Source organism: Neolamprologus brichardi, chromosome 18 (genome assembly GCF_056152115.1).
Source record: "Neolamprologus brichardi isolate AB-2024 chromosome 18, ASM5615211v1, whole genome shotgun sequence".
Classification (NCBI taxonomy): domain Eukaryota; kingdom Metazoa; phylum Chordata; class Actinopteri; order Cichliformes; family Cichlidae; genus Neolamprologus; species Neolamprologus brichardi.
This window is the reverse complement of record NC_142121.1, coordinates 13640873-13664822: the sequence shown is the minus strand read 5'-3', so window position 1 is coordinate 13664822 and position 23950 is coordinate 13640873. Positions and strand designations below refer to the sequence as shown.

General features: G+C 38.6%; 1 protein-coding gene across 1 annotated transcript; it reads left to right on the top strand.

Moving 5' to 3' along the window:
• Positions 1-4536: 4536 nt before the first annotated feature.
• LOC102781658 (cathepsin Z) lies at positions 4537-17041 on the top strand. Its single transcript, XM_006792302.3, has 6 exons — positions 4537-4672; positions 7004-7161; positions 7313-7492; positions 10636-10786; positions 14604-14769; positions 14958-17041. Exons 1-6 carry the CDS (start codon positions 4545-4547, stop codon positions 15069-15071), a joined length of 897 nt encoding a protein of 298 aa, XP_006792365.2. The 5' UTR covers positions 4537-4544; the 3' UTR covers positions 15072-17041.
• Positions 17042-23950: the final 6909 nt, after the last annotated feature.

Sequence of the window (23950 nt, the reverse complement as noted above, 5' to 3'; positions counted from 1 at the left end):
ACTTTTCACTGGAGATCCAGAGCGGCTCAAAGGTCTGCAGTCAGAGTGACCCACGGTGCCCCTAAGCTGCAGCCAGCAACAATCAATAACCAACCTCAAAACATGTCAGCGAGCCCTTGATTTGTTTCTGCCATTTGAAGTCTGGACCTGCTGATCTAATCCCTCAGATGGATGTGAATCTTAAGCAACATTTGTCTTTGATGCATTATTTACCGGATTCTTGAGAGCGACTTATTGATAAACTCTTGGTTAAAATGGATTCAACAGGGCGACCGTGGCTCAGGGGGTTGGGAAGTGTATCTGTAACCGGAAGGTCGCCGGTTTGATCCCTGGGCTCTCTGTCCTGGTCATTGTGTCCTTGGGCAAGACACTTTACCCTACCGCCTACTGGTGTTGGCCAGAGGGGCCGATGGCGCGATATGGCAGCCTCGCTTCTGTCAGTCTGCCCCAGGGCAGCTGTGGCTACAACCGTAGCTTGCCTCCACCAGTGTGTGAATGCGAGAGTGAATGAATAGTGGCATTGAAAAGCGCTATATAAATCCAATCCATTATTATTATTACCCTGTGGCGCTCTGGGTCAAATTGTTCTTGAGTTGTTCTGTTGCCTTACACAGGAGCCCTGTGCTTTTGAGACCTCTAAATTGGCACCATTTAGCTTAAAGGCAGTGAATGTGAGATAATTCTCTTCAGCTATAGACTAAAAATGAAACACTTCCAGCCATTCTAATAATTCTACAAAGCAGCACTTCAACATGCTGATGCTTTGAATATAATGCTTAGCAGCTGTAATGTTTATCATATTCACTATCTTAGTTTTGTATGTAGTTTGCAGTGTAAAACTTATAATGGCGAATGTTAGTCTTATATTAAAATGTTGTTTTGGTAATATAATTTAGCTTAAGAGAGACATTAACATCAGCAGGATTTCATCCATCCAGTAGTTTCAAGTAACTTGACACTAAATCATTTGTGTTGCAAATGATTTAGTAAAGTAAAAATTAAAGGGACTAGTTCATCCTCTGGGAACCAAAAACTGCTGTTTAAAAGTTTTATGGCAGTTTTATGCATCCAATAGTTTTAAAGTTTTCTAACTCAAAATTGCAACTAAACGTCAGATGAGGAAAAGGATGACACAGATGGCAAATCTTCTTCATCTAATGTTTTGCTACTTTAATTTTTTACCCCAGTGTATTAATGTTTTGCCAATTACAGAATGTTGCTGTGGTTTTCAAACCAAAGGCCCCGACTGATGGAGCATCAATGAATGTCTGAATGTAAAAAATGACAAAATTGCATTGTATAGGGGTTCATTTTAAGGGGAAAGCTTTGGGATACATAAACATAAAGCCAGAAGTATGTGAACAACTATATAATCACTAGAGTCCTTTATTTCAAAACAGTTTTCAGCTATCCACGTCTCCTGTTTAAATGTTCAGAAACTGTCAGCAAATTTGTATTTATGTTGACTTTGTGTCTTCAAAATGAGGGAAATGAAATGAAAGTGGTTAGATGCAACTATTTTACATCCAAAAACAATCCTTTTAGCTCAGTATTTCAGAAGGATGTGTGTGAAAATAGAGAATTGCGTGGATAAACAGAGAGTCAATTACCTTTTCTAAAATGTAATTACATAGAAATCCCACACAGTAAAAAAAGAAGATCCATCTAAATCCTCATATCTTTTGATTTCACTGGGGATGCCCCACTGCCAGTCTAGAGCACCATTTGCCAAGAAGACAAGACAAAGGAAAATGAGATTAAAGTCCAGATTTCTTCAATATTGATCCATATGTGAAATCCAAACTGTGAACAAGTTCAATATTTACACAAAGGCACTTTGCAGGCACTTTAAAGGTGGCTCAGCTTAAATGGGCTTTTTACCATATTTCTGTGGTAGCTGTGGATAGTCTCTTCAGGAATGGTAACTCCAATATGGATTTTGTTCATATTTTAATGTTGTCAATAAACTTCCTGGTGACTGAAATCCAGCTGCTAAGAAGGAAGAAACATAAAAAAGTTTTCTCTTCCTTTTTCTAGGATTTATAATTAAACAAAGTTTACAGTCGGATTCAGAAAGTAATGTTCTCAGCTTCCCTCGAAACAGCTGTAAGTTTTACTGTATGTGACAATAGAAGCAATGCTAACAAAGGAACGGGACTCTATTCCAAAAAAGGATTTTTAGTGATACTGATGTTGGACAAGTTAGGTCCAAAATACAGCGTAGTCTGGCTCGCCAGCTAACACATTATTTTTAGGAATAATTTATGTTAAAGTATTTAAAGTGAAGCCTTGGTGTCTGCATTAGAAAAGCAGTTTAACTGACAGAATGTCAAATTTACATCCATCTGTAACAAACTGGCAAACTTCCCGGGGGGGACCCGGCCTTAAATTGAAAACATGAATTAGCTGGATAAACAGAATGAATCTGGTAATCCAATTTTAAGGCACAATTTTCATTTTCATGCCAAGATTATTTACAAAGGGCTTAACGTAAGGATCTAGGGACCCCATGTCTAATATTAGAGCTCCACTTGAACTCATGGGTCTGAGTATCTTGACCTCAATCTTGCTCTAACTGATTTGTAAAGATATTATGGTCATCCAGGTTTTGATGTCGCTGTAACATTCTAATAACAAGCTGCCGTTTCCTGTCAGGCCCACTGCTAGATCTGGGAATCATCAGCTGTAAATAATGTTATTATATTCCACAGATGTGGAAGGAGATGCTATATCTTTTCATAATCGATCCGAGTCAGCAGGTAATAAAAGACCCTTATAAACCCTTAAAAGAGCAGATTCTGTGCTGTGAAGTGGTTTAAAGCCAGACCGGAACACCTCAAGAATCATATCTTCCTCTGAAGAATACTGAAGGAGGAAGGAGACGAGATGTTTGCTCTACAGTCTTATAAACAAAATACTTGAGAATTTTTTCACAGTGTTGAGGAAACACTAAGAAATTTTCTTTTTCCACCTTTTGTCATTCTTGCCTGATAATCACAAGTAATATCATTTAACCGTGGCTAACGTTTTGTACCAGGACATATAACTTTAAGCAGACAAAAGGTTACAAGTTATAAGGACTAAAGACATTAACTCTTCAATATTTAAAAACAAGGAGGACCTCTTGGTCTCCATGGCAATATTATATGGGTCAGTTGCCATGAGTTTATAGTTCATCCATCCCTCCATTTTCTTAAGAGTTTATAGATTTAGAATCAAGATGGGGCTCTGTGACAGCAGTGATGCGCAACACTTTGGACAGATTGGTGTCAATTACGGGAACATTGTATGTGTCGTTCTGTTAATGTGCACTTCTATCCTTTTTCAATCAAATATTTGAATAATAAATAAAACATCAGGGAACACATCATCCAGAAATGAAATTAAAGCAGAAAATGTAACCTAAATGATGTAGCAGGGAACCGCTCTGTAAACAGAGATGTGAAAGCATATTCCCAATCTGAATTTCCCTCTTTGATGTTTGCCTTTATATCAGTCCAACCTTGGTTGGGACCCAACAGCAATTATGTAACTTTCTAGTAAATTTCTAGAGCCCATCTCCTACTTTTAACACTACAAGTTAGCCTGAGCACCTATCACGTGAGCTGAAAATGGATCATGCAGCAAACAGACTGAATTATTGATCTGAATTATGGCCTAATGCACATATATTCTTTAATCACGTGCAAACAACTGCTGACATCTCACAGAATGAGACATCACTGAATTTCAGCATCATCCTGTAGCATAATACGTTTGTTAAGAGGTTCATATTCTCCAATATAACCCAACCAGTCCTCTGCACTCCATTAGGTGTAATGTAAGTGTAAGTGGGAGCTGAGTGTGTTATTTAAAAGTTTCCAGTTGATCATAAAAAATCCACGCTGACCCCCAATACTTGGTTCTATTTATCATAATATAAAAATTAACAGTATTAAACCCATTATTGTTGCCTTTATTTTCTGTTATACTGTTAAGTTTGATTTAGACTTCTGCTGGAAATCTATCAGAAGAAAGGAGAGCAGCTAAAATGCTTTGTTTTTGATGGAGGACAGATTAAGAGAACTGCAGCCAAGGCTCAATTTAACCTGAAAAAGAGTAGTGAACTGTTAAAACAAGCTACTCTGTGGTGTCAAAGAATAAAAAAGTGGTGCTGAAATGAACACAACAGGTCCCTATAATAGCTTAATGATGCTAATTATGCCACTGCAGAAATGCTTGTTGGTTTATTGTTATTGCCTGAAAAGAGAGCAGTCATTTGTGATTTTTGTTAGGTAGTGATCCACTTAAAAGCCTGCTTCAGTGTGTTGTCACATGTCTTAAGAAAAGAACTGACTGATAACCATACAGTTAAAAGTCAGTTACACAAACATGTCTTCTAAAATGCAACAATGACACAATATATGTATGTATGTGTCTCAGTGACCACATCGTCCGCATCCTTCCATCTATTGTGTTCACAGGGAGTGAACAGTGCTCTCTCGAGCCGACAGGGGGCTGTCTGTGATTGCGTCACTGCGTCAGTGGAAAGGGGCGGGGCCAATATGGCGGCTACAAAATTTGCATGTCTGCTGTTTTGTTTAGCATCATTTTCACAGCAGTTTAGCGCCTCCAGGCTTCTCAACGAACCGTGTTATAAACCCATTAGAGACGACAGGCCGGACTTTGTCAGGTAGGTGAAGATTTTGACCTCCAGCAGTCACACAGGTACTCACGTGAGCTCAGAGAGGAGCTAAACTAGCTCAGAAATAGGAACTCTGGCAGCCTTCATTATCCTAAAAGTTGGCTGCAGCGTCTCTTAACAATATGGTAATTACTCGCCTTAGTGTCCTTAGTGTAGTAATATAACGTTAACGTATTAGTTAAATAAAAACTTATTAGCATGAGTGTCAAAGTGAGTTCCGGGATAGTTTTATGTACTTCAGTAATTTAGTGCAATCTCAAAAATATTTTCAAGGAAAACCCTAGTACTGTACACGTAAAACATTACACGTCATTGGGAGAAAACATAAGCTTGTATATTTAGATATAGCAATATTATCACTAAAGCTACACTAAAAGGTATATGTAAAAAAAACACTTTAGTCACTGAAGTAGAAATAAGAGTAGACTTCAGAAAAACTTCACAACTAACATAACATTTTAAATCTAATTTTTTGGTGGAAATGTTATAGTAGTTTTTGTTCATTTGGTTGGATTTATCAGCACAACCTGCCTGACGAGGCGTCTGTGAATGTGTCGAGAGCTGGGGTGTCTGAATGGCTGCTTCCACAAAGTGTTGTGGTTCCTAATATGGATTTATTCTTCTAACAAATACACTCCACATAATAAAGACTGCAACACTGAAACAAACACTCTGAACCCAGTAATAAAAGAGCTAATTAGAAAATATAAAACTATTTGTTGTTAAATGTAGTTAAATCATAAATCGGGTAGCCTGTGTTCCAGTTTCTGTGTATTTTTATTACCAAATCACACAAATTAAAACTGGGCCACCAGTGTCTGGTTAACTCAACATACGCTCACAAGAAACCTCAAAAAGATGATCGAAGGATTCATCACTGCGGAAACAAATATGCAGAACAGCAGGTGAACAAAGGCTAAAGGTTTGAAGATTTGTTACAGCAGAAAAAGGGAATACACACATATGCAAAGAATAGTGACTATTACAAGACTGTGAAACAATCTTTACCTTATGAGGGAGATGGGAAAGTGTAACTAAGTCCTGTTTGGTCCTCACATGATCAGTCCGACACCTGTAATCTACACAGATTGCATGTGTTTAATTTTTAATTTAAAATACATACATGCTTCGCATGTCACTGTCAAAAAATCTCGAGGTGGAGGAATGGAAGATGTTAAGAGTTTCACTGTGAGTGACCAGAATGGGCAGGATTAGACATGCGTACAAGGCTGAGATGGTTTGAACGTGTGCAGAAGAGGGATGAATTGTTTAAAGGATGTTGAAAAGGGATCTGCCAGGCAGAGACGATTCATGAATGTAGTGAAGGAGGACATACAGAGGGTTGGTGCGACAGAGAAGGTTGTTACAGATAGGGTGAGACAGAGGCAGGTGATCTGCTGTGCTGACTCCTAAAGACAGCAGCAGCAGAAGAGGAATTGAAATCTTCTGAATGGAAATGTTATGAGACATTTCTTACAATGTTGTTGCATCATTCAGAGATTTACTTTACTGCTGTAGCTGATAAATGTGGAGCTTCATTCATCTATATTAGATAAAGTGACAACAAATTTGTGTGTCGTTACATGGAATAAATAGTAACTTAATTAACTTCACATAGTTATTAAAAAAACAAGCAAATTGTTAGGGAGTGTGCAAGCAAAAATGAATAGAACGTTTACTCTTTACCAATTTCTTGTTTTACTAGAGTATTATGTCAAGGTTTAATTTGAGACATAAAAGGAGATGTACAATACTTCCTTTGCCAGTATAAACATTTAAAATTGCACCTTAAAACTGCACTTTAGTACTTTTCACCACAGGCTTTATTATAATGAACAAAGTAGCAGTAAGATACCCATTTCCATTAAGTTCTCCATTAAGCAATCAGCAGGGCTTGTTAAAAAAAAAATCCACAACATCGCAAACTGAGAAGCATCATTGAGAGTTCAAATACATTTCTTGATATGCAGAGGGAACAAACTAACTTTTTTTTTGGTCAAAAAACCATAAAATCCCATTAAATTAATACAAAGCCACGTCTGATTATCTGTAATTGCACAAAATTTGACAACTGGTGCAAAATCATCTAAAGTGAGATAACATGCTTGCTGAACTTCGTGCTCAGCGGGGACGGATATCACCGCACAGACATGCAAATGTCCTGTCGGCTATTAGCACCCACAGGAAATGGCAGTCAGTCACTGCAGTTACACTACCCACACACTCCCGAGAGGGGATGATATTAGTCAGACAAGTGAAAACATCTGTGCTCGCTTTAATAACAATAATTACAGCTGCTCATCACTCCACTTTGTTTAGGACGCAGGCCCGGCCGCATGTAGAGGTGTTGAAGCTTCCTCCGTCATGGGACTGGAGGAACATCGATGGGAAGAATTATGTGAGCGTCACGAGGAACCAACACATCCCCCAGTACTGTGGCTCCTGCTGGGCCATGGGAGCCACCAGTGCGCTAGCTGGTAACCATGACAACAGCGGGATGGAGGAAAATTATAATAGTGATACGGCTAGAGGGCATATTGTCATGTGAAATGAAAATGACTAAATTTAGTGGTAAGTGGAGAAGCATCCACCGGCTCCTGCTAATGTGTGTCGTTCTTTTTGTCTAAGACCGCATCAACGTCAAGCGTGGAGGAGCGTGGCCGTCGGCGTACCTCTCCGTGCAGAACGTGATAGACTGCGGGAGGGCAGGTTCCTGTTACGGAGGCGATCACCTGAGAGTCTACGCCTACGCGCACGAAAGAGGCATTCCTGATGAAACCTGCAACAACTACCAAGCCAAAAACCAAAGTAAAGAAATACTGAGTTATATTTTGTTTGTTTGTTTGTTTTCATCAAAGGTCATATTTCCTTTTGATTAGCTCCAATCAGAATTGGATAATGTTACTTAAGATTACTGGCATTAAAAAGTAATCTATTACTGCATTAACTGCTGAGGTCTGATTGTAAATTACACTTTAGGTGTGTCAGGCTGCAGTTGTCTCTCTGTGTTACGCTGTGATAGACTGGCAATCTAACCTGGTCATACCCCACCTTTTACTCAATGTCAGCTAGATCTGATCAACTTATTAAATTCAGGGTTGTGGGGGTGGGGCTAGAGCACAGGTGTCGAACTCCAGGCCTCAAGGGCCGGTTTCCTGCAGGTTTTAGATGTGTTCTTGATCCAACACAACTGATTTAAATGACTAAATGACCTCATCAACATGAAGTTCTTGAAGTTCTCCAGAAACCTGGTAATGAACTAATCATTTGATTCAGGTGTGTTGACCCAGGGTGATATTTAAAATCTGAGCGTAGGTTCCAGACCCACCTCAAAAAAAGCCTCATGATGTTGGTCTGTAGCCTACTGTATGATGAGTATTATGAGTCCCCTGAATTTTTTGCATAGCTAGTTGACGGTGATAAAATGTTCTCCACCACATGACTGGGAACAAACGTGTTAAATTCCCCTTTGAATGATGGCTTTGTCCAATTTAAATGCTCTCTGTTGTCAGGAACGCATTAGAGAGGAGCTTCCAAATGCATGATGCAGAAGCAGGTGAATAAATAAAAAAAAGCTGTTGTTAAGCTATTGTAAAAACAAAAAGAAACCTACAGACTGAAGAAGTGCTGACAAAGGAGGGGGTTGACAGCATTCACAGAGGGATGAGTGGTGACTAGACACAGGTGAAGGTGATGAGGGCAGAGCAGACAATCACAAAGGAGCAGGAAGTAAAACTAAAACAAGACACGTGGCAAAATAAACTTCAAAGTTAAGCTGAAAGTAACAAAAGACAATAACTATCTCTGAGAGGTAAAGAGTGATGCTAACGTGACTGCAGAGAAAAAGCAACAGGAGGCAGAGGCAGGAGGAAATGGAGAAAATAGAAGCTCAATACTGCACTGCAAAACCAGCAGAAAACCTTTCTGAGCTCCAGCAACTGGCCTCATCACCATCGCTGGGCTAAAATTAGCTCACAGGTGGCTCTACAAAATATGAAGCAGTTGATAAGAGACCCATCACACTGCCACAGAATAAAGCAAGTACTTGAGCAAAGTAAATTCTTTTCTCTGTGACCATGCCAGCTTACCTGACTGACACAAAATATCCCACGTGTTGATTTGTAAGTGTGACTCTGAAAGTTTACCCAGAATTCAGCTTTGGTAGTTTTCTCCAGAAACTGTGACATATATCATGATATTGATGGTTCGGAGTTTGAATCGTTTGGATTGGGTGTAAAATTGAGTTAGTTGCAGTTTAGAGCAGAGCTTAAATATTTGCTTTGGAAGGTGTCAGCCCTGAAATTGTCTTTATTCTTGACGTTATGAGGGTTCAAAAATACTGGGAAAAAAGAGGCAAATGGAAAAAGTGCAAAGCTTCGACCCACCTCTGTGTACTAAAAGGGCCTGTTGAAATTATCTCACTCTCTCTTTGTTGTTCAAGCACAATGGTGCTGCACCTGTGCCTCTGAAGAAATGCTTGTCCTGACCCGCCTGCACGGCGCTCTGAGATGAAGCCTCTTAAATAAACGGTTCAGAGGAAAAGGTTGACTGGCATGCTGGGCATTTATTCAGGAACACAGAGAATTAATGAAACCATTAAACTAGTACCATCCCCCCAAACCGCTGGTACATTTTGGACACCGCATAGATATGTTACCCAGCACATAATTATGTAGCAGTATTCACAATTATGTCTTAATGCACAACAGAACATCATCCCCATGTTTGAGGGTTTGGAAACCTCAGTGCCTAATTTTGTGCATTGTACACACAGGACATATCTGGGATTACTTCTCACCAAAGCACGTATTTGTACACATTCTGCTTTACACTGCAACTATGATATGATATACAAATGTTTTTAAAACAGCTGCCCCATTGTGTTAAAAGCTCATCTTAAAATATTGAGCTACTTAGAGTATTGCTGCCGTGGTATTGCGACCATTCTCTGTAATACTATAGTTAGACACGTATGTGATTCTGGTATTAAGTCCTGCAGCTTGAGCAGCCACTGCATGGAGAGACGTCTCAGAGGCGTTATGCTCACCAGCAGTAACTCTTAAAGAAATTCACATTAGCTCAAAGTCTAACGACTCCTTATGATAATACATAGACAGGCCACAGTTTGCCATGTTCTCAGTCAGTGGATGTAGTATACCGTTTCAGTGCACTATTTTTTTAGTGGCGGTATTATAATAGAGATTTTAAACAGCGCTGCGAAACAGCAAAAGCAAGATTACATCTCAACAAGTGATGTTAGTTTCAGATGAGGATAAGTAAAGTCCTCTTTCTGGAACTGCTGCCACATGGCGGGGAGCAGACGGCACGATCAGGTGAACTCGGGAAGACAAGAAGTGACAAAGACGGAAAGCAATCAGTGATGAAGAAAGCGAGATGGGCTCTTCACTGTAATACGGACTGGGAGCCAATTCTTACTGCCAGTATACTGTGCGTGGTCGATCTTACTGATGCTCTTGTAGCTGAACAGGAACAAAAATCTCTACAACCAGACTCCAAAATATGGAGAGAGAGAGTGGAGGCGATTAAATCAGCAGATTATTGTAAGGAGATATTCTGCTTTCATATATGAATGCAACAGCTTGGTGTCCACAATTCTGGGCCTTTAGAGTAGTTATCTGTCTAGTTTTGAGATGCAATTCTAGTGACGTCCTAGCATATGGTTTAGCAGGAAAAATGTAACTGACATAATTCTCAACTTAGTAAAATTAGAGATCAGCAGTCTGGCATCGAAGCCATTTAAAGTCATTTAAATCACCTTTCTAATGCTCAGTTTGGCATTTAGCAGGTCGTTTTGACCATGTCTACACGCCTAAATGCAGTGAGTTGCTGCTACGTGACTGGCTGATTAGACAGTAGCATTAACAAGCAGTTGAATCAGGAGCAAACTGAGCGCTCACTGAACTTTAAATCATCTTCTTCATTTGTTGTAGAGTGCGAGCTGTTTAACCAGTGCGGCACGTGCTCCTTCTTTGAGTCGTGCGCTGTTGTGAAGAACTACACCGCGTGGAAAGTCGGAGACTACGGAGAAGTTTCTGGGAGAGATGAGATGAAAGCTGAAATTTTCACCGGCGGACCCATCAGGTAGAGTAAGTCATCCTCGAAGTCATTTCTCACTTTTCATCCACCTACTTCTCCTGTGTGAGGGAGGATACACTGCCTGAGATTTTCACAGAGAAGCTGTTCTCTTAGGGAAGTTTTTTTTTTCAGTGAATGACTATTTAATGATTTTTATAACCTTGGAGAAAGATAACAGCAACGAGTGTCATTCTTTTTTCCACTCAGAGAAATCTTAAAGTCAAATTGAATGCCATTAAGTATTGAAAAAAATCAGACCTGTGTGTATATATACAGTATATTAAATTTCACCTTTAATCCACTTTGATAAACTCAGCTGAGCGTTTTGTGTCCCTTTAGAGTTTACATCTTACATCAGCTGTTAGTCTTTTAGTGAAGATTTGTCTCTGACAGCTTTACATTATCTTTAAATTAATTCATGCAGTATTAACAGGGTCTTTAAGAGTTTCCATTGTGCTGTTGTAATATCTGCAGATAAGAATTATTCAACGTTTTTTTTAAATAGCTGATACCTAAGAGCCTTAATAAAATTAAAACAAGATTTTGGGCATGTAGGTGTGTCTCACTGTCACGTCCCTGCTCAGCTACTCAGCTAAGGCAAAGAGTGGAGCTCAATAAAGGTATTTATTAACCAGCAAAATGGTTACAGTAACAAGTTAATATGTAAATGGATTCATACAGGTCTTTTACCCATTTACCCATTCATGTAGACATACAGGACTTAGTTTAGAGTCATCAAATAATCTAACATTGAAATCTAGCTAGGATGTCTTCTGGTTCAGGTGTCACAGCAGGACTGGGAGGAGATCTTGAGGCATATTTTGGAGAGATTATGTGTCCCCTGAATGAGCTGGAGGCTATGACTGGACGTCTGAGTATCTCTGCTGACTGCTGCTAACAGCTAACGAACTGTGCTCCCCGTCCAAATAGTACCCTGTGTCTTAACAGAATAACTTAACTAACTGTGGGGGTGTGAGTGAGCAGCGGGGTAAGCGACGCCTGGCAAAGTTTCCAGGAACCAGAACAAGTGCTTCAGAACAAACAGTACTTGCTTAAGGCTGTTAAATTAATTTCAAATTAAAAGTACTGGCTTACAACTGTGATCCAAGAGGCAGACTGCTCATATTAAAAGCACTGAGTAGCATCTATACTGCATTTAAATAAGGTGACAGCAACAAGGTGCGTTTGCTAAATGGTCATCCAGACTGGGCGCCTGTCCATTAAGACAGCAGGGTGATTGGTACTTGAATCACAGGTGCAGTTGGATCTGCGTATGATGAAAAGGCTCAAATGATTAAACTACAGGGGCTGGGAAAACTGTGAAAACATTGCAAGAGAATTTCAAGTTAATTAAAAGAGACTTATTATGCCTTTCTTTATTTTATGTCATGCATATACTGTTAAAATTATGAATGTGCTTTTTACTGTTGTGAGTGGTGATATGGACACAACCCGAAGGAACAGGACATGTTGGAACATTGGGGAAAAAAGTCAAAGTGAAGCAAAAATTTAAAAACTAGAATATACAGATCAACTGAGGATTCAACGGTAGGATTACTTTAGGCCGCAATATCTAATCAGCCAATCCCATGGCAGCCGCTCAATCCATTTAGGGAAGATGACCTGCTGAAGGCTGTGGTATTTAGAAACACTGAAGATGACTGTGTCCAGCAGGATAACAAGCCATGAAATCATCTCAAACTGGTTTCTTGAACATGACGTAACATTTGTATTCAAATGATCTCCACAGTCACCAGATCTCAATGCAAAAGAGCACATTTGGGATGTGATGGAAAGAGAGAGTCACATCATCAGAATCAGAATACTTTATTAATCCCAGAAGAGATTATGTAACGAATGTGGAGCCAACAAATCTGCAATAACAGTGTGATGCTAGTACGTCAATATGAACCAAAATCACTGAGAAATGTTGTTGAATCTGTGCCTCAGAGAATTAAAGCAGTCCTGAAGGCAAAAGGGGATCCAAGCCAGCACTCGCAAAGTGTACCTAATTAAGTGACCATTAAGTGTCTATATATGCGCACAGAAATAACTGAACAATAGCACACAGGTGTGTGCAGCACGCAGGAGGAAACATTGTGCCTTATTCACACAGTGTGTGGATGCTAGTCATTAATATTTTAGGGCCTGAATTTGTTCGTACTCCGTGAGCAAATTTAAAAGTCCCTCTGACCAAGCAAATGAATAAGTGATGAAGGCCTGGCTGTCTTATAAAATGTAACACATGTCTATAATTTGAATTGAATACTACATTTTTTTTGGTCATTATTTAGTTATTTAAATAATTACTTATTATTATATACAGTTAAACACAGTAAGCCCCAAAATACAGTCTAATTTCTTGGCACTGTCCCGCATATTCCAGAGAATTCTGGAGAATATAGATGATATTCTCAACGTCCGTTATTTCGGACAGTCCGCGCATTTTTTTATAGTGTCTCACTTACTCAGGCTTTTTCCTTCTTTCTTGCTTTAGCGGTGCAGGATACGCTCTGACATCACCAACATTTTCTGCTTCACTTGGAGGTAAACATGTTTCTCTGTACAAACAAGTGGAAGCAAATCTTTCATATAATAACAATTAAATTTAGCACTTTTCAAAACCAGCTTTACAAAGTGCTTTTCAAAAACCATTAGAAAACAAAGAAGGAAATTATAAATCAGTTAAACTAAGGCTCATGTGTAATGTCAAAATTAGATACAGTGTGATTCAAATTTTAGTGAATAACTTAAACTTAACTTACAAATCAGCAACTAAAAGTAGAAGAAGACGAGTTAAATGTTATATATGCAAATATACATTAATGTAAATATATGCAAATATATGCAAATATATATGTATATTTATATTTGAAAATGAATGCATGGTGTTAATAACAAAATATGTCAGTGTGCATGTTTTTCTAATCCAGCTGTAATTTTGCATACACTCTTGATTTTTTGCAGAGGCTCAGAACGTTCCCAAACACATATTAGTAAATAAAGCCCAATTAACTGCAGGTGAAAGTAACCGGAGCAGAGTAGACCATCACAAAGGAGAGAAAAGGCATGAAGTAAAACTATACACCACAGAAAACTAGACTTCACAGGAAAACAGGAAATAATCGAAGGCAACGAACAACCAGACATGAATGATAGCCAATAAACACGAAGTCAGGGATACACAGAAAGCATAAATAAAACTAGAGGAACACAGAATAAGAATAAAATAAGGGAAAGAACTGAATTACAGTAGTATCAGAAAAAAGTCGAAACAGGAACCCAAAAGCTCACACACACACGCGAGAGTCAAAACTAGAAAAGCAGTGAAATCCAGACAGGAGCTAAAATTCAAAAATCCAAGAGCTGAAGGTCACGATGACAACAAATGAAATGAAATTAAAACAAAAATCCAAAACTCAAAGGCCACAAAAAGTGTTTATTTCAAACAGTGCATGACCTGAGGAGCTGCAACAAGGAAAGATATGGAGCTGAAAATAAGCATAATAATAAGTAAATATAAGTAATAATATCTATGCAAGGAAAGTTGCACAAAGGTCCATTGAGAAAAACTGTATTTATTAACATCTGACTGCAGATTCAAAGCAGAAGACTGCGAGCAAAACTTTGCACTTAAAGTTCTCACAATGCATAATACACACTTAAGATGCAAGTACAAATTCTGAGCCCGCTTTAAAAGCCGACGCATAGCTAAAAATGACCGTAATTTGAGCCCACGTAACGGTTCCATCTAAGATTTAGCATTACATTTCAGTAATGAAAGAAAATGGCAACATAAAAGGTATGAATTCTTGTCTTTCAGCTGTGCATTGATGGCGACTGAAGGCCTGGAGGAATACTCCGGAGGGATTTTCTCCGAGTTTCACCCTCTCTCTCTGCCAAATCACATCGTGTCTGTGGCTGGGTGGGACGTGGGCGAAGATGGGATTGAGTACTGGATCGTCAGGAACTCCTGGGGAGAGTTCTGGGTTGGTATTTCACGACAGCCTGTGCTTACTCCGAGCTTAATGAGCTCTGTAAACTAAATTCACAAGTTCTTATTAATTTTGTTTTGGCTGAGCTGAAGCAGAAAATGTTTGTTTGTTTTTTTAAGACTTTTTAATTTCTCAGACTTGCAGTCAGAGTAAATAATACTGTTTTGTTTTCTTCCTTTTAGGGAGAACACGGCTGGGCGAGAATTGTCACCAGTGCATTTAAAGGAGGAAAAGGCAACTGGTTCAACCTGGGTATTGAGAAAAACTGTGCATATGGAGACCCTATTGTAACATAGGTGCTTAATTAAGGTGATGAATCTTACTGAAATAACTGTGGATAGTTTGGAAAATTTAGGGAATGCTTTCCTCCTGTGCACTAAAATCAACATGTGCAAACAACAATTTGCTGTTTAATGTGGGTTTATTTTTTGAAAGTGCTTCTTGGCTGAGAGCAGTAATGTCCTGAAGCTAGTTCAATCCAAGAAATTGTTTGGTAACATCTCCCTGTAAAAAAACCTCAATCACAACATGTTATTTATGCACTTTGGTTTCTGCATAAAATAAACAGTATTACAAAGTCGCAGTGCACCCAGCTCAGAATCTTAAACATGTACAGACAATACCAGCTCTCACTAAGTATACTTCTTAGTGTTTATTTAAGAACAGGAAGAACACATTTTGAGCTGTTATCTGTATTCAGCACTACCAGCTTAAAGAAAGTCCTTCCATTTAGGATTTTCAGCCTTTACAGGTTGTCTGAGGATCAAGCTCAGACACGGTCTCTAGCAACAAGATATTTGTTGATGGTTTAGATACAGCTAAAAACATATAACAGAATCACTTATTAACCCCTAAGTTTCCCTCTTAGAGAGACTTGAAAATCTCTTAAACATGTTTCCATTAAAAAAATGACAAAGTGTATCATTAAACATTGGCACATTTTATTTAAGCTGTTTGATCAAAGATTCACAGATCTTTGCAAATAAATGGGCCAAAAATCTGAGTGGTAAAGTGGTCGACGCTGATTGCTTCGGACCTCCTCAAACATATTTAAATTGTGAGGGGATTGGAAGAAAGTTCAAAGTTAAAGATGGACTCTTTCTTATAGAACCAAATTTGTGGTCTACTTGTTAAAATGCCCAAATGGGCTGATGATAGCATAGGAAAACTCTACAAAATTGTAAAATGTCTTTGCTAGTAGTACCATCAGTCGTTATCAAGTCGAGTCACTTTTATTTGTACAGCAAATTTTACAACAACAGAAGTTGAGCCAAAGTGCTTTCCAGGCAGGTGCTGTTGCGTTCCAGGTCCAGACGTTACATTGGTGCAGAACTGTACCCTGTCTGTGTGGTCAGAGTATGCAGATCTCGGATAAAGGCACTGATGCCGTTGACTTGCCTTCCCCAGACCTAAATCCAGTTGAGAACCTCTAGGATGTTAGGTATCTATACATCTGATGCAACCAAATAGCATTACAGACTGTACAGACCACCTGCATCAGGAGCATGCCCAGATGTTAGCATACAGGATCATGGGGACTATACACACTACTGAGCTATATTATGACATGAGCAAGATCCGCGTGTGATTTAAATGCGTAGCTTTTGGTGTTACTTTAAGGAGCTTCCCTCCTTTCACTCTTGATAGGGCCACCAAGCTGCCCTAAACTGAGCCTGCTTCTGCTGGAGATCACTTCCTGTTGAAAGGAGGCTCTTCCTCCCCACTGATGACAATGTGCTTGCTAATAGTTGATCCATCTGACCACAGAACAGTTTTCCACCTTGTCTCAGTCCACTTTTAAAAAAAAGCTTTGATTCAGTGAACATGGCAATATTCACATGTTCACATGTGGTTCTCATGATGGTTTCTCCAGATTCTCTGAATCATTTGTTGATATTATGCACTGTTAATGATAGATATTCAAAGTCTTTGCAAGTTTACGTTGAGGAACATTATTCTGCAACGGTAGATTTTTGCAGATTGGTGAACCTCTGCCCATCTTTACTTCTGAGAAACTCCGCCTCACTAAGATAACCTTTTTACACCCGATCGTGTTACTGACCTGCTGACCTGCTAGTTGCAAAATGTTCAGTCAGCTGTTTCTGTTTAGTACCACTTACTTTTCCAGCCTTTTGCTGTCCTGACCCAAACATTGATTCTGTCATCAGTTTCAAAATGATCCGACATTTTTCATGAAATTGTAAAATGACTGTGTTTAAACATTTGACATGTTTTCCATGTTCTATTATGAATAAAACGTGGTTTTAGGAGATTTGCATTCTGTTTTTATTAACATGTTACACAGTCTCCTACCTTTCTGCGAGCTAGCATTGTAATATTGTAGAGTACTTACATTACTGTGTGTGTGTGTGTGTGTGTGTGTGTGTGTACTGGTTGTTGGATTTTGTTACCATGCAATGCTATCAGTCTTTTAATCTAACTCAGCTCATTATTGTTCCTTTTATTCATTCGTTTTTCACATTTTAGAGAAAGCTTAATATAAAACCTTTTCACTGTAGACATTTAAGTCGATATGTGGTACAGTTTGCATATCGTGACCTTTGAGCTTACCGGATTCAGACCTTTTCAATTAAATAAATTGAATAGTTTTATCCTGGACAGATGACCTTCTCCTGAAGTCAGCTTGAAACATCTCAGTCTGCAAAAAGCTGGTGGGTTGTTTTTTTACACTTTAGAAACATTATCATACATTTCTAAGGAAATTATTTATTCCCTCAAACAGAAGGCGAGGTGAGTCACTCGCATTTAAATTCACTTTTAGTGAAGCTGAATTGGCAGGTCTGTGGAGGTTAGTTTACAATTACATTTTTTCCTCTGATACACCACCTAACATCTGCATAAATGGCTTCTAATTAGTGTCTGGAGCCTGACCAGCCAGACTAACATGAATCAAATCTGATTGGTCACAGTACTGTAACTGCATCCTGTTGAGCAATTGTGTCACTTTTTATTTTCCACGTGAATGTGATTCACATGGAAATTGTCCTTGCTGCCTTCATTTGTTAAGCTAATGGCGGGTGTGTTTTAGTGCAGGTCTGTGAAGTAAACGGGGCCATTACCATTATTGTTCTTTGTTTTGGGTTTTTTTTAACAACTTGGATTTCTACAAAAAGAACAACAGGATGTTTTCTAGGTCCTTTGCAGAGGCTTAAACTCAGCATCTTTAAATTCAGCAACTGCCAGACAAAAAGAAATGGAAATTAAATGCTAAATTAATTAATAGAGCCACTTAGTTAGGGTGTGAAAACAATGATTTTTTTGTCCTGGGAATGAAAAGCCTCTGTGTTGATTCCAAAGCACAAATGTATTTAGAAGCACAGTGTTTTGATTTCAGGGGTTTTGACCTTTTTAAACTTGTTTATTTTCCCAATAAATATAGCACCAGGCTGACACCCAGTATACAGGCTTAACAATAACAAGGATGGTAAAAGAGGACCTCGGCTGAGCTCAGCCTGTTAGCACAGTTTTATAATGTTCTCTGGAAGTCTAGAGGAAAGTGTCCAGTTTTTAAAAATAACCTGCTGATTTCATCTGTTACTAGTGAGCAGTCCAGAGAATATAAGTCAGGATAGCTCAACCTCTGCTGAATAGATTTGACGGTTTTGTTTTGTTTTCTCTACAATATCTCATGGATCCACAGACAGCTTAAAAGATTGATGCAAGCACCTTCATGCCACCCACTGCTTAGTGAGACCGTGAAGCCTCAAGCTGAGCATCTTGATGTTTTGAAAGTGGATGAGACTGGGGAGAAGTGAACTTTGTGAAGTTCATCTTTTACTATTTAAGTGACCTCAAACTAAAGACTGATGCTGTAAACTTACCTGTGAAGTGTTTACTGAGGTCACAGAGTGAGGCAGCTGAGAGCCCTTTCCCTATAAATTTCTATAAAACTGGACATTTTTCAACTGATGCTGCCCCCCTGCTAAAAAAAAATGCAGGTTTCAAACCTGGAAACTACATCCATCTTTTATACTGTCTATGCATGAACCTCCTGAATCGTAGTAATCACAGTAAAGCACATATGATTAACTTTTTGTCTTCTTTCTTATGCAGTTTTTTTTTTCTGTTTGGTAATTGCGGGTGCTCCTCTTCTATCGCTTCTTTTTCATCTCATCTCCAAACCAGTTTTCTTCCTAACCCGATTCTACTGGGGAGCTCTTCCTGTTGTAAGGGAGTTCTTCCTCCCCACTATCAGCAAATGCTTGCTTGTGGGAGAGGAATCATTTCAATACTCTCTCAAATACTGTATTGTAGCTACTTTGTCTTTGAGATGTTGTGAACTGGCAACATAATCCTGGCTCCCAGGAGAGGATATATCTAGAACCTGTTTATGTTCCCACACCCTCTTTTTTGTGGTAAATTTAGTTCCCCACGTATCACACAGACACACGTACTCACACACATTGCGCACACAAAGCACGGCATCTCCTCTGATGTTATGCTGACGCTGGTAGGCTGATAACCATGGAAGAGCCAGAAGGGGAAAAAGAAGGAAGAGGTCCAATTATTTTTGAAGCATTTTCTCCAAAAGTCTGACAGCCAATTAAGTTGTGAGACTCTGTTTTTCTCTGACTTTTAGGTGTGGTTGCTATTTTGATAAATAATCTCATGATAATGTTACCTGTCCTCCTTGTTTTTAGTTAAAAGTTAAAATTCATAAAACGATGAGAACAAAAAAAAACTCTTAACGTGACTGAAATCATGCTGAAATGTCCTTTAAGGTAGTAGGTTTATAAATCAACACATCATTGTTGTGAACAGGTAGAACATCCATATTTATTGAGGTTGCTTCCTCAAATAAAATATGCGACAGCAGCCTGATATCAGAGAGAATAGCAGCTTGTTATACTTTCACATGTAAAACAAAGCCCACAGTGCTCAAATAAAGCCTAAACCCATGACTGGCCCTGTATGATTATCATTTAATCGAATCGAGTATTACCTTGTTATTCACCCCTCTCAGAGGGATAAACAACTCTAAGCAATTAACAAGAAACAAACATTGTGACCTAAAGTTTAGATGATGCTTTAAAGCTGAGTGAAGAGACCGGTGTCCGCCCAAAACTGTGCAGGTTAGCAGGTAGAATTTACACTCATTCAAGGTTGCTAAACCCACAAAATCCTCATAAACCACAAAATCCACACAGTTGATCTTCTCATCTTTCAGATAAACCAAATACCAACTTTTCATCTTCCCACTTTCATTCCAGTCAAGATTTGATACAAACAACAGGAACACTGAGGCCATGTCCTCAGAAGACTTTCAGAGAATTCTTGAGCGGTTTCGCAACCTTGAGGAAATCAGTTCCCTGACTACACTATCACGGCACGCACTGGGCATCCACTTCACTATTTTCTTGCTGGGAGACAAATAAGAGGTTAAATTTGTGGCACGCATAACTGGCAGTAACTGCTTCACAAAAAGGGTGAAAGTAAAAACACCCCTTCTTTCACAAAGCTGCAGCCAGATTGTAAAAATGTAAAAATATAACCAGTTAATTGTTTATTTATACTTCCTAAGATTATAATTGTACATATCAGTTAAATGCAAGGCCACACAAAATTCAAAAATTGCAACTGAAGAAACAGTAATACATCAAAAATATGCAGTTTATTTATACAGTGATAGTAAAATCCCAACAATAACACACACTACTGTTCGTTTATATTAAGATAGAAATATTCTGTGAATCATTTTTTCCTTTAAACCGTTCATTTTTCTAATAAATCTGAACTTTAAATCTCCACCCATTTGGATTTATAAATGTGCACTTTTAACTGTAATAATACAAAGATGGCATATAATGTAGTATATTATAGTTGTTGTGAGTGTTTGGTAGCTCTTGAAATGTGTGCATAAGGTCATTTGGCTTTGCACTTTCTCAGAAAAAGACTGTTAAGATGGAAGCATATATCATTAAGCATTAATACCCATAGCGTGTTAACTAATACTTCATTATAATTCTCACAGATTCTGACTTTTTTGATTATGTGCTCATATAAAGCTGGACAGTCCCTTTGCTTCACATCCAGATGTGTCATAAAAGAATTTCAGCTTTTGTTTCTGAGACCAAAGGACAGTTTTCCACATCATGACGTGGACGTCCGAGTTAAATGAGCAGGAGTTGGTGTCTCTGGCTTGTTGTTTTTTAATATATAAAAGTTTGCATCTTCATGGTAGAGTTTTAAAATTGTGGTTGAAGCGAGGAATTATTCACTGGAGGATTTTTTAGAGTGTTGAGTCAGTGCCGACATTTCCACTATATAATCGTGTCTATTTTTAATGCGGCAGTGCCCGAGGCGCTGGAGAGGACGCAAAGCTTTAAATTCTTTGCCGTTTTTACATCAAAAAAATGAATTTTGAAACCGCTGAGGTATTTGCCCATACTAGCTTTCTCTTTTTATCATCGTTTTACCAGCCTGTTGACAAATTCACTTGATGGAAAAGACAGTTTGGCAGGTTGTTCTTTCAGCATCACATGACTTTTCTGTTGTTTTCGCTCTATGATCAACTAAATATTGGGGTAAATGATATGAAATGTACAGATTTTGTTCTTATGTGTATTTGTATCTGACTATTTTAGAGAGTGGGACACCTATATTGAGTGGAAAACGCTAAAGGAGAGCTCCAGTGCTGCATTACTCTGAAAATAAGGCTTTTTACTCTGTTTCACAGCTACACAGATATTTGAAACACCAGCCAGTGGTAGGTATGCCCCTGGCTGTGTGAATAGCAAGAAGAGTGAATTCAATACTTTCTCCTTAAGACTGAGATGAGTAAGACATAAGACTGATTTACCAGCCTCAGAATTTAAACAAAGTTGTGCAACTTGAGAGCGGTTTGAGACACTCTCCAGAAGCTGCACATCTGGAGGGGAGCAGAATTTGGAGTCCCCACCCAGTTGGTGTCTAGAGACAAAAATACTTATTCACCATCACACACCAATCGCAAGTCTGAAAACTGAGAAGGACTTCCTTTGAGTCACACTATCATTACTCAGTTTGCTTTTGCTCCACTTCCTCCACAAGTCAGATCTTGCGCTGAATGTATGCTGGGGGGTCAAGACAGGATGGGGGAAGTGAAGGATGTAAATCCTTTTCATTGTAGGTGTGAGCAGTGGCACAGGGCTCCTCCAAACCAACTAGTTGAGCAGGTAACAGCAGTTCGGTGGCATAACTGGAGCAGCTTTGTTGGAGCTTTTTCCCGCGTGAAATAAACTCCTCGCTGCTTCGAGTTTCAGGGTTGACCTGGAGCTGCACACATAAGCAGTCTCCTGCTGATTAGATTTCTGCACATAATCACTTAATCTCATTTGTCCCATAGTAGTTGGCTCCTTTCCATTAATCTGTTTGTCAAGCTTTACTGATCAGATTAGAATTTATCAACTCAATAGTTTTATTGTTTCCAGATGGAGGTCTCTGTTTTTTAAATTACTTTTTGTTCATATCTCTCTCTCTCTCTCTCTCTCTCTCTCTCTCTCTCATGAATACACGTTAGTCAAGATCGCAGTTGGTAGGAGGAAGAAAACTGTACGAAATTACTAGTACTTTCAAAATAAAAGGACAAGCCAGCGCTTTAAATTTTCATTAAAAACAGCACAAACTCACAAAGCACAGCCGCACTGGATAGTTGCAATGTGCACGTTAATATTAATAGAAGCAGGCTGCAGTGTCGTAGGAGTAGAATTATTTTTTGATATTTGATACATTTCTCTGATGCCATCCTTGCCAAACAATTTGACTGCTAGACTTTCATTAACGCCTTATTAGTTTTATGCAGTTTGGCTACTTTAACTCCATCCCAGTATCAGCTCCCTCTCCCATCGCTGGCTGTGGCAGCTTGCCTTGGTGTAAATGCAAAATGTTGCTTTATCTTACCAAAAATACTTTCATGGAAGTTAATAATAAATTAATACAAAATGGAAAACCCTCAACTAAAGTCTTCAATCCAGAGTGTTTTCATATTTAAGAAAGTCGCGTTTAATTAATAATCTTTTTTTTATAACTTTTTATTTATTAATTTACAGTATGAGAATTCAAAACTTTAGGTCAGCATGGAAGACATACACATTCCCAACATTAGTATCTACTTACATCATGGTAATATTTAATTGTTCAGTACAAAGGGAGTACACAATCCATTTTTCCCAGAGCTTCTTGAATTTCTCAAGCTCAAGTCTAAGGACAAAGGTAAGTCTTTCCATTCCAAAAATTTCTTCCACTATCCCATGCCACTGGGCCCGAGTTGGAGGGTCTGCCTTTAGCCATCTTCGGGTTATGGCCTTTCTGCTGCTAGTCAAAAGTATTTTCAATAAATAATTATCTTCATGTGGAAGCGCCTTAGGTAAATTGCCAAGATACAATTAATTAATAATCTGATTGATGCATTTGATCAGTTAACCTCAGTTAAACCTCACATACTGATAAAAATCATTGATGTCCTGTAATTTTGGGTGGTTTCATGTGAAATTTTGATATTTTTGTTACGCAACTAATAAGCAGTGACAAGTTAAAAAACAAAAAACTAAAACATGACCGGAGCTACAAAAAAAGGAAATAATTCCTGACTATCAGATTTAAAGTTTTAATCCCAATTGTAAAAGTAGATGACTACAAATGATGTCTCTACTGAAACCAAACTAGTTGACCCCACAGGAGAGGAGGAACTGAAGGCAGGCACACCTTGGACAGGTCACCAAATGATGGCAGGGCTGAAAATTATCAAAAATGTTGACCTACTCTACTATTATTATTAATGCATGAATGCTAACTTGTGTTATTAATAATGCATTTACCTTTGTGGATGCTGTGTGTGGTTGAAATGTTAATATCCGTACTTCTATTCTCCAAAAGGTGATTCTGTTCATCTGAACGTAGCGTTTTCAGTGGGAGAAACGTTTCGTCACTCATCCAAGTGACTTCTTCTGTCTCAGCTGACTGTAGGTTTCCTCAATCCTATAAACACTGCCGAATCTCAGTTTAACCCTTGACTGTCCTTATTTTTCTGTTTAAGCTTAGAAGCAAAGTCACCTCCTGTTTGTAAAATTCTCTTTTACTCCTTATATCTTACATAATAGATTCAAAGTGAGAATTAGACTTTAAATTGGAATAACATTTGTATTCTCGTGTACTAAAATTGTTTTATTATTTTATT

Bases quoted from the DNA above. Each gene is read 5' to 3' on its own strand.
- LOC102781658 (XM_006792302.3), top strand. From the start codon at position 4,545: ATGGCGGCTACAAAATTTGCATGTCTGCTGTTTTGTTTAGCATCATTT. The intron at 4,673-7,003 runs GTAGGTGAAGAT...CACTTTGTTTAG, and splicing joins GACAGGCCGGACTTTGTCAG to GACGCAGGCCCGGCCGCATG. The intron at 14,770-14,957 runs GTTGGTATTTCA...TCTTCCTTTTAG, and splicing joins ACTCCTGGGGAGAGTTCTGG to GGAGAACACGGCTGGGCGAG.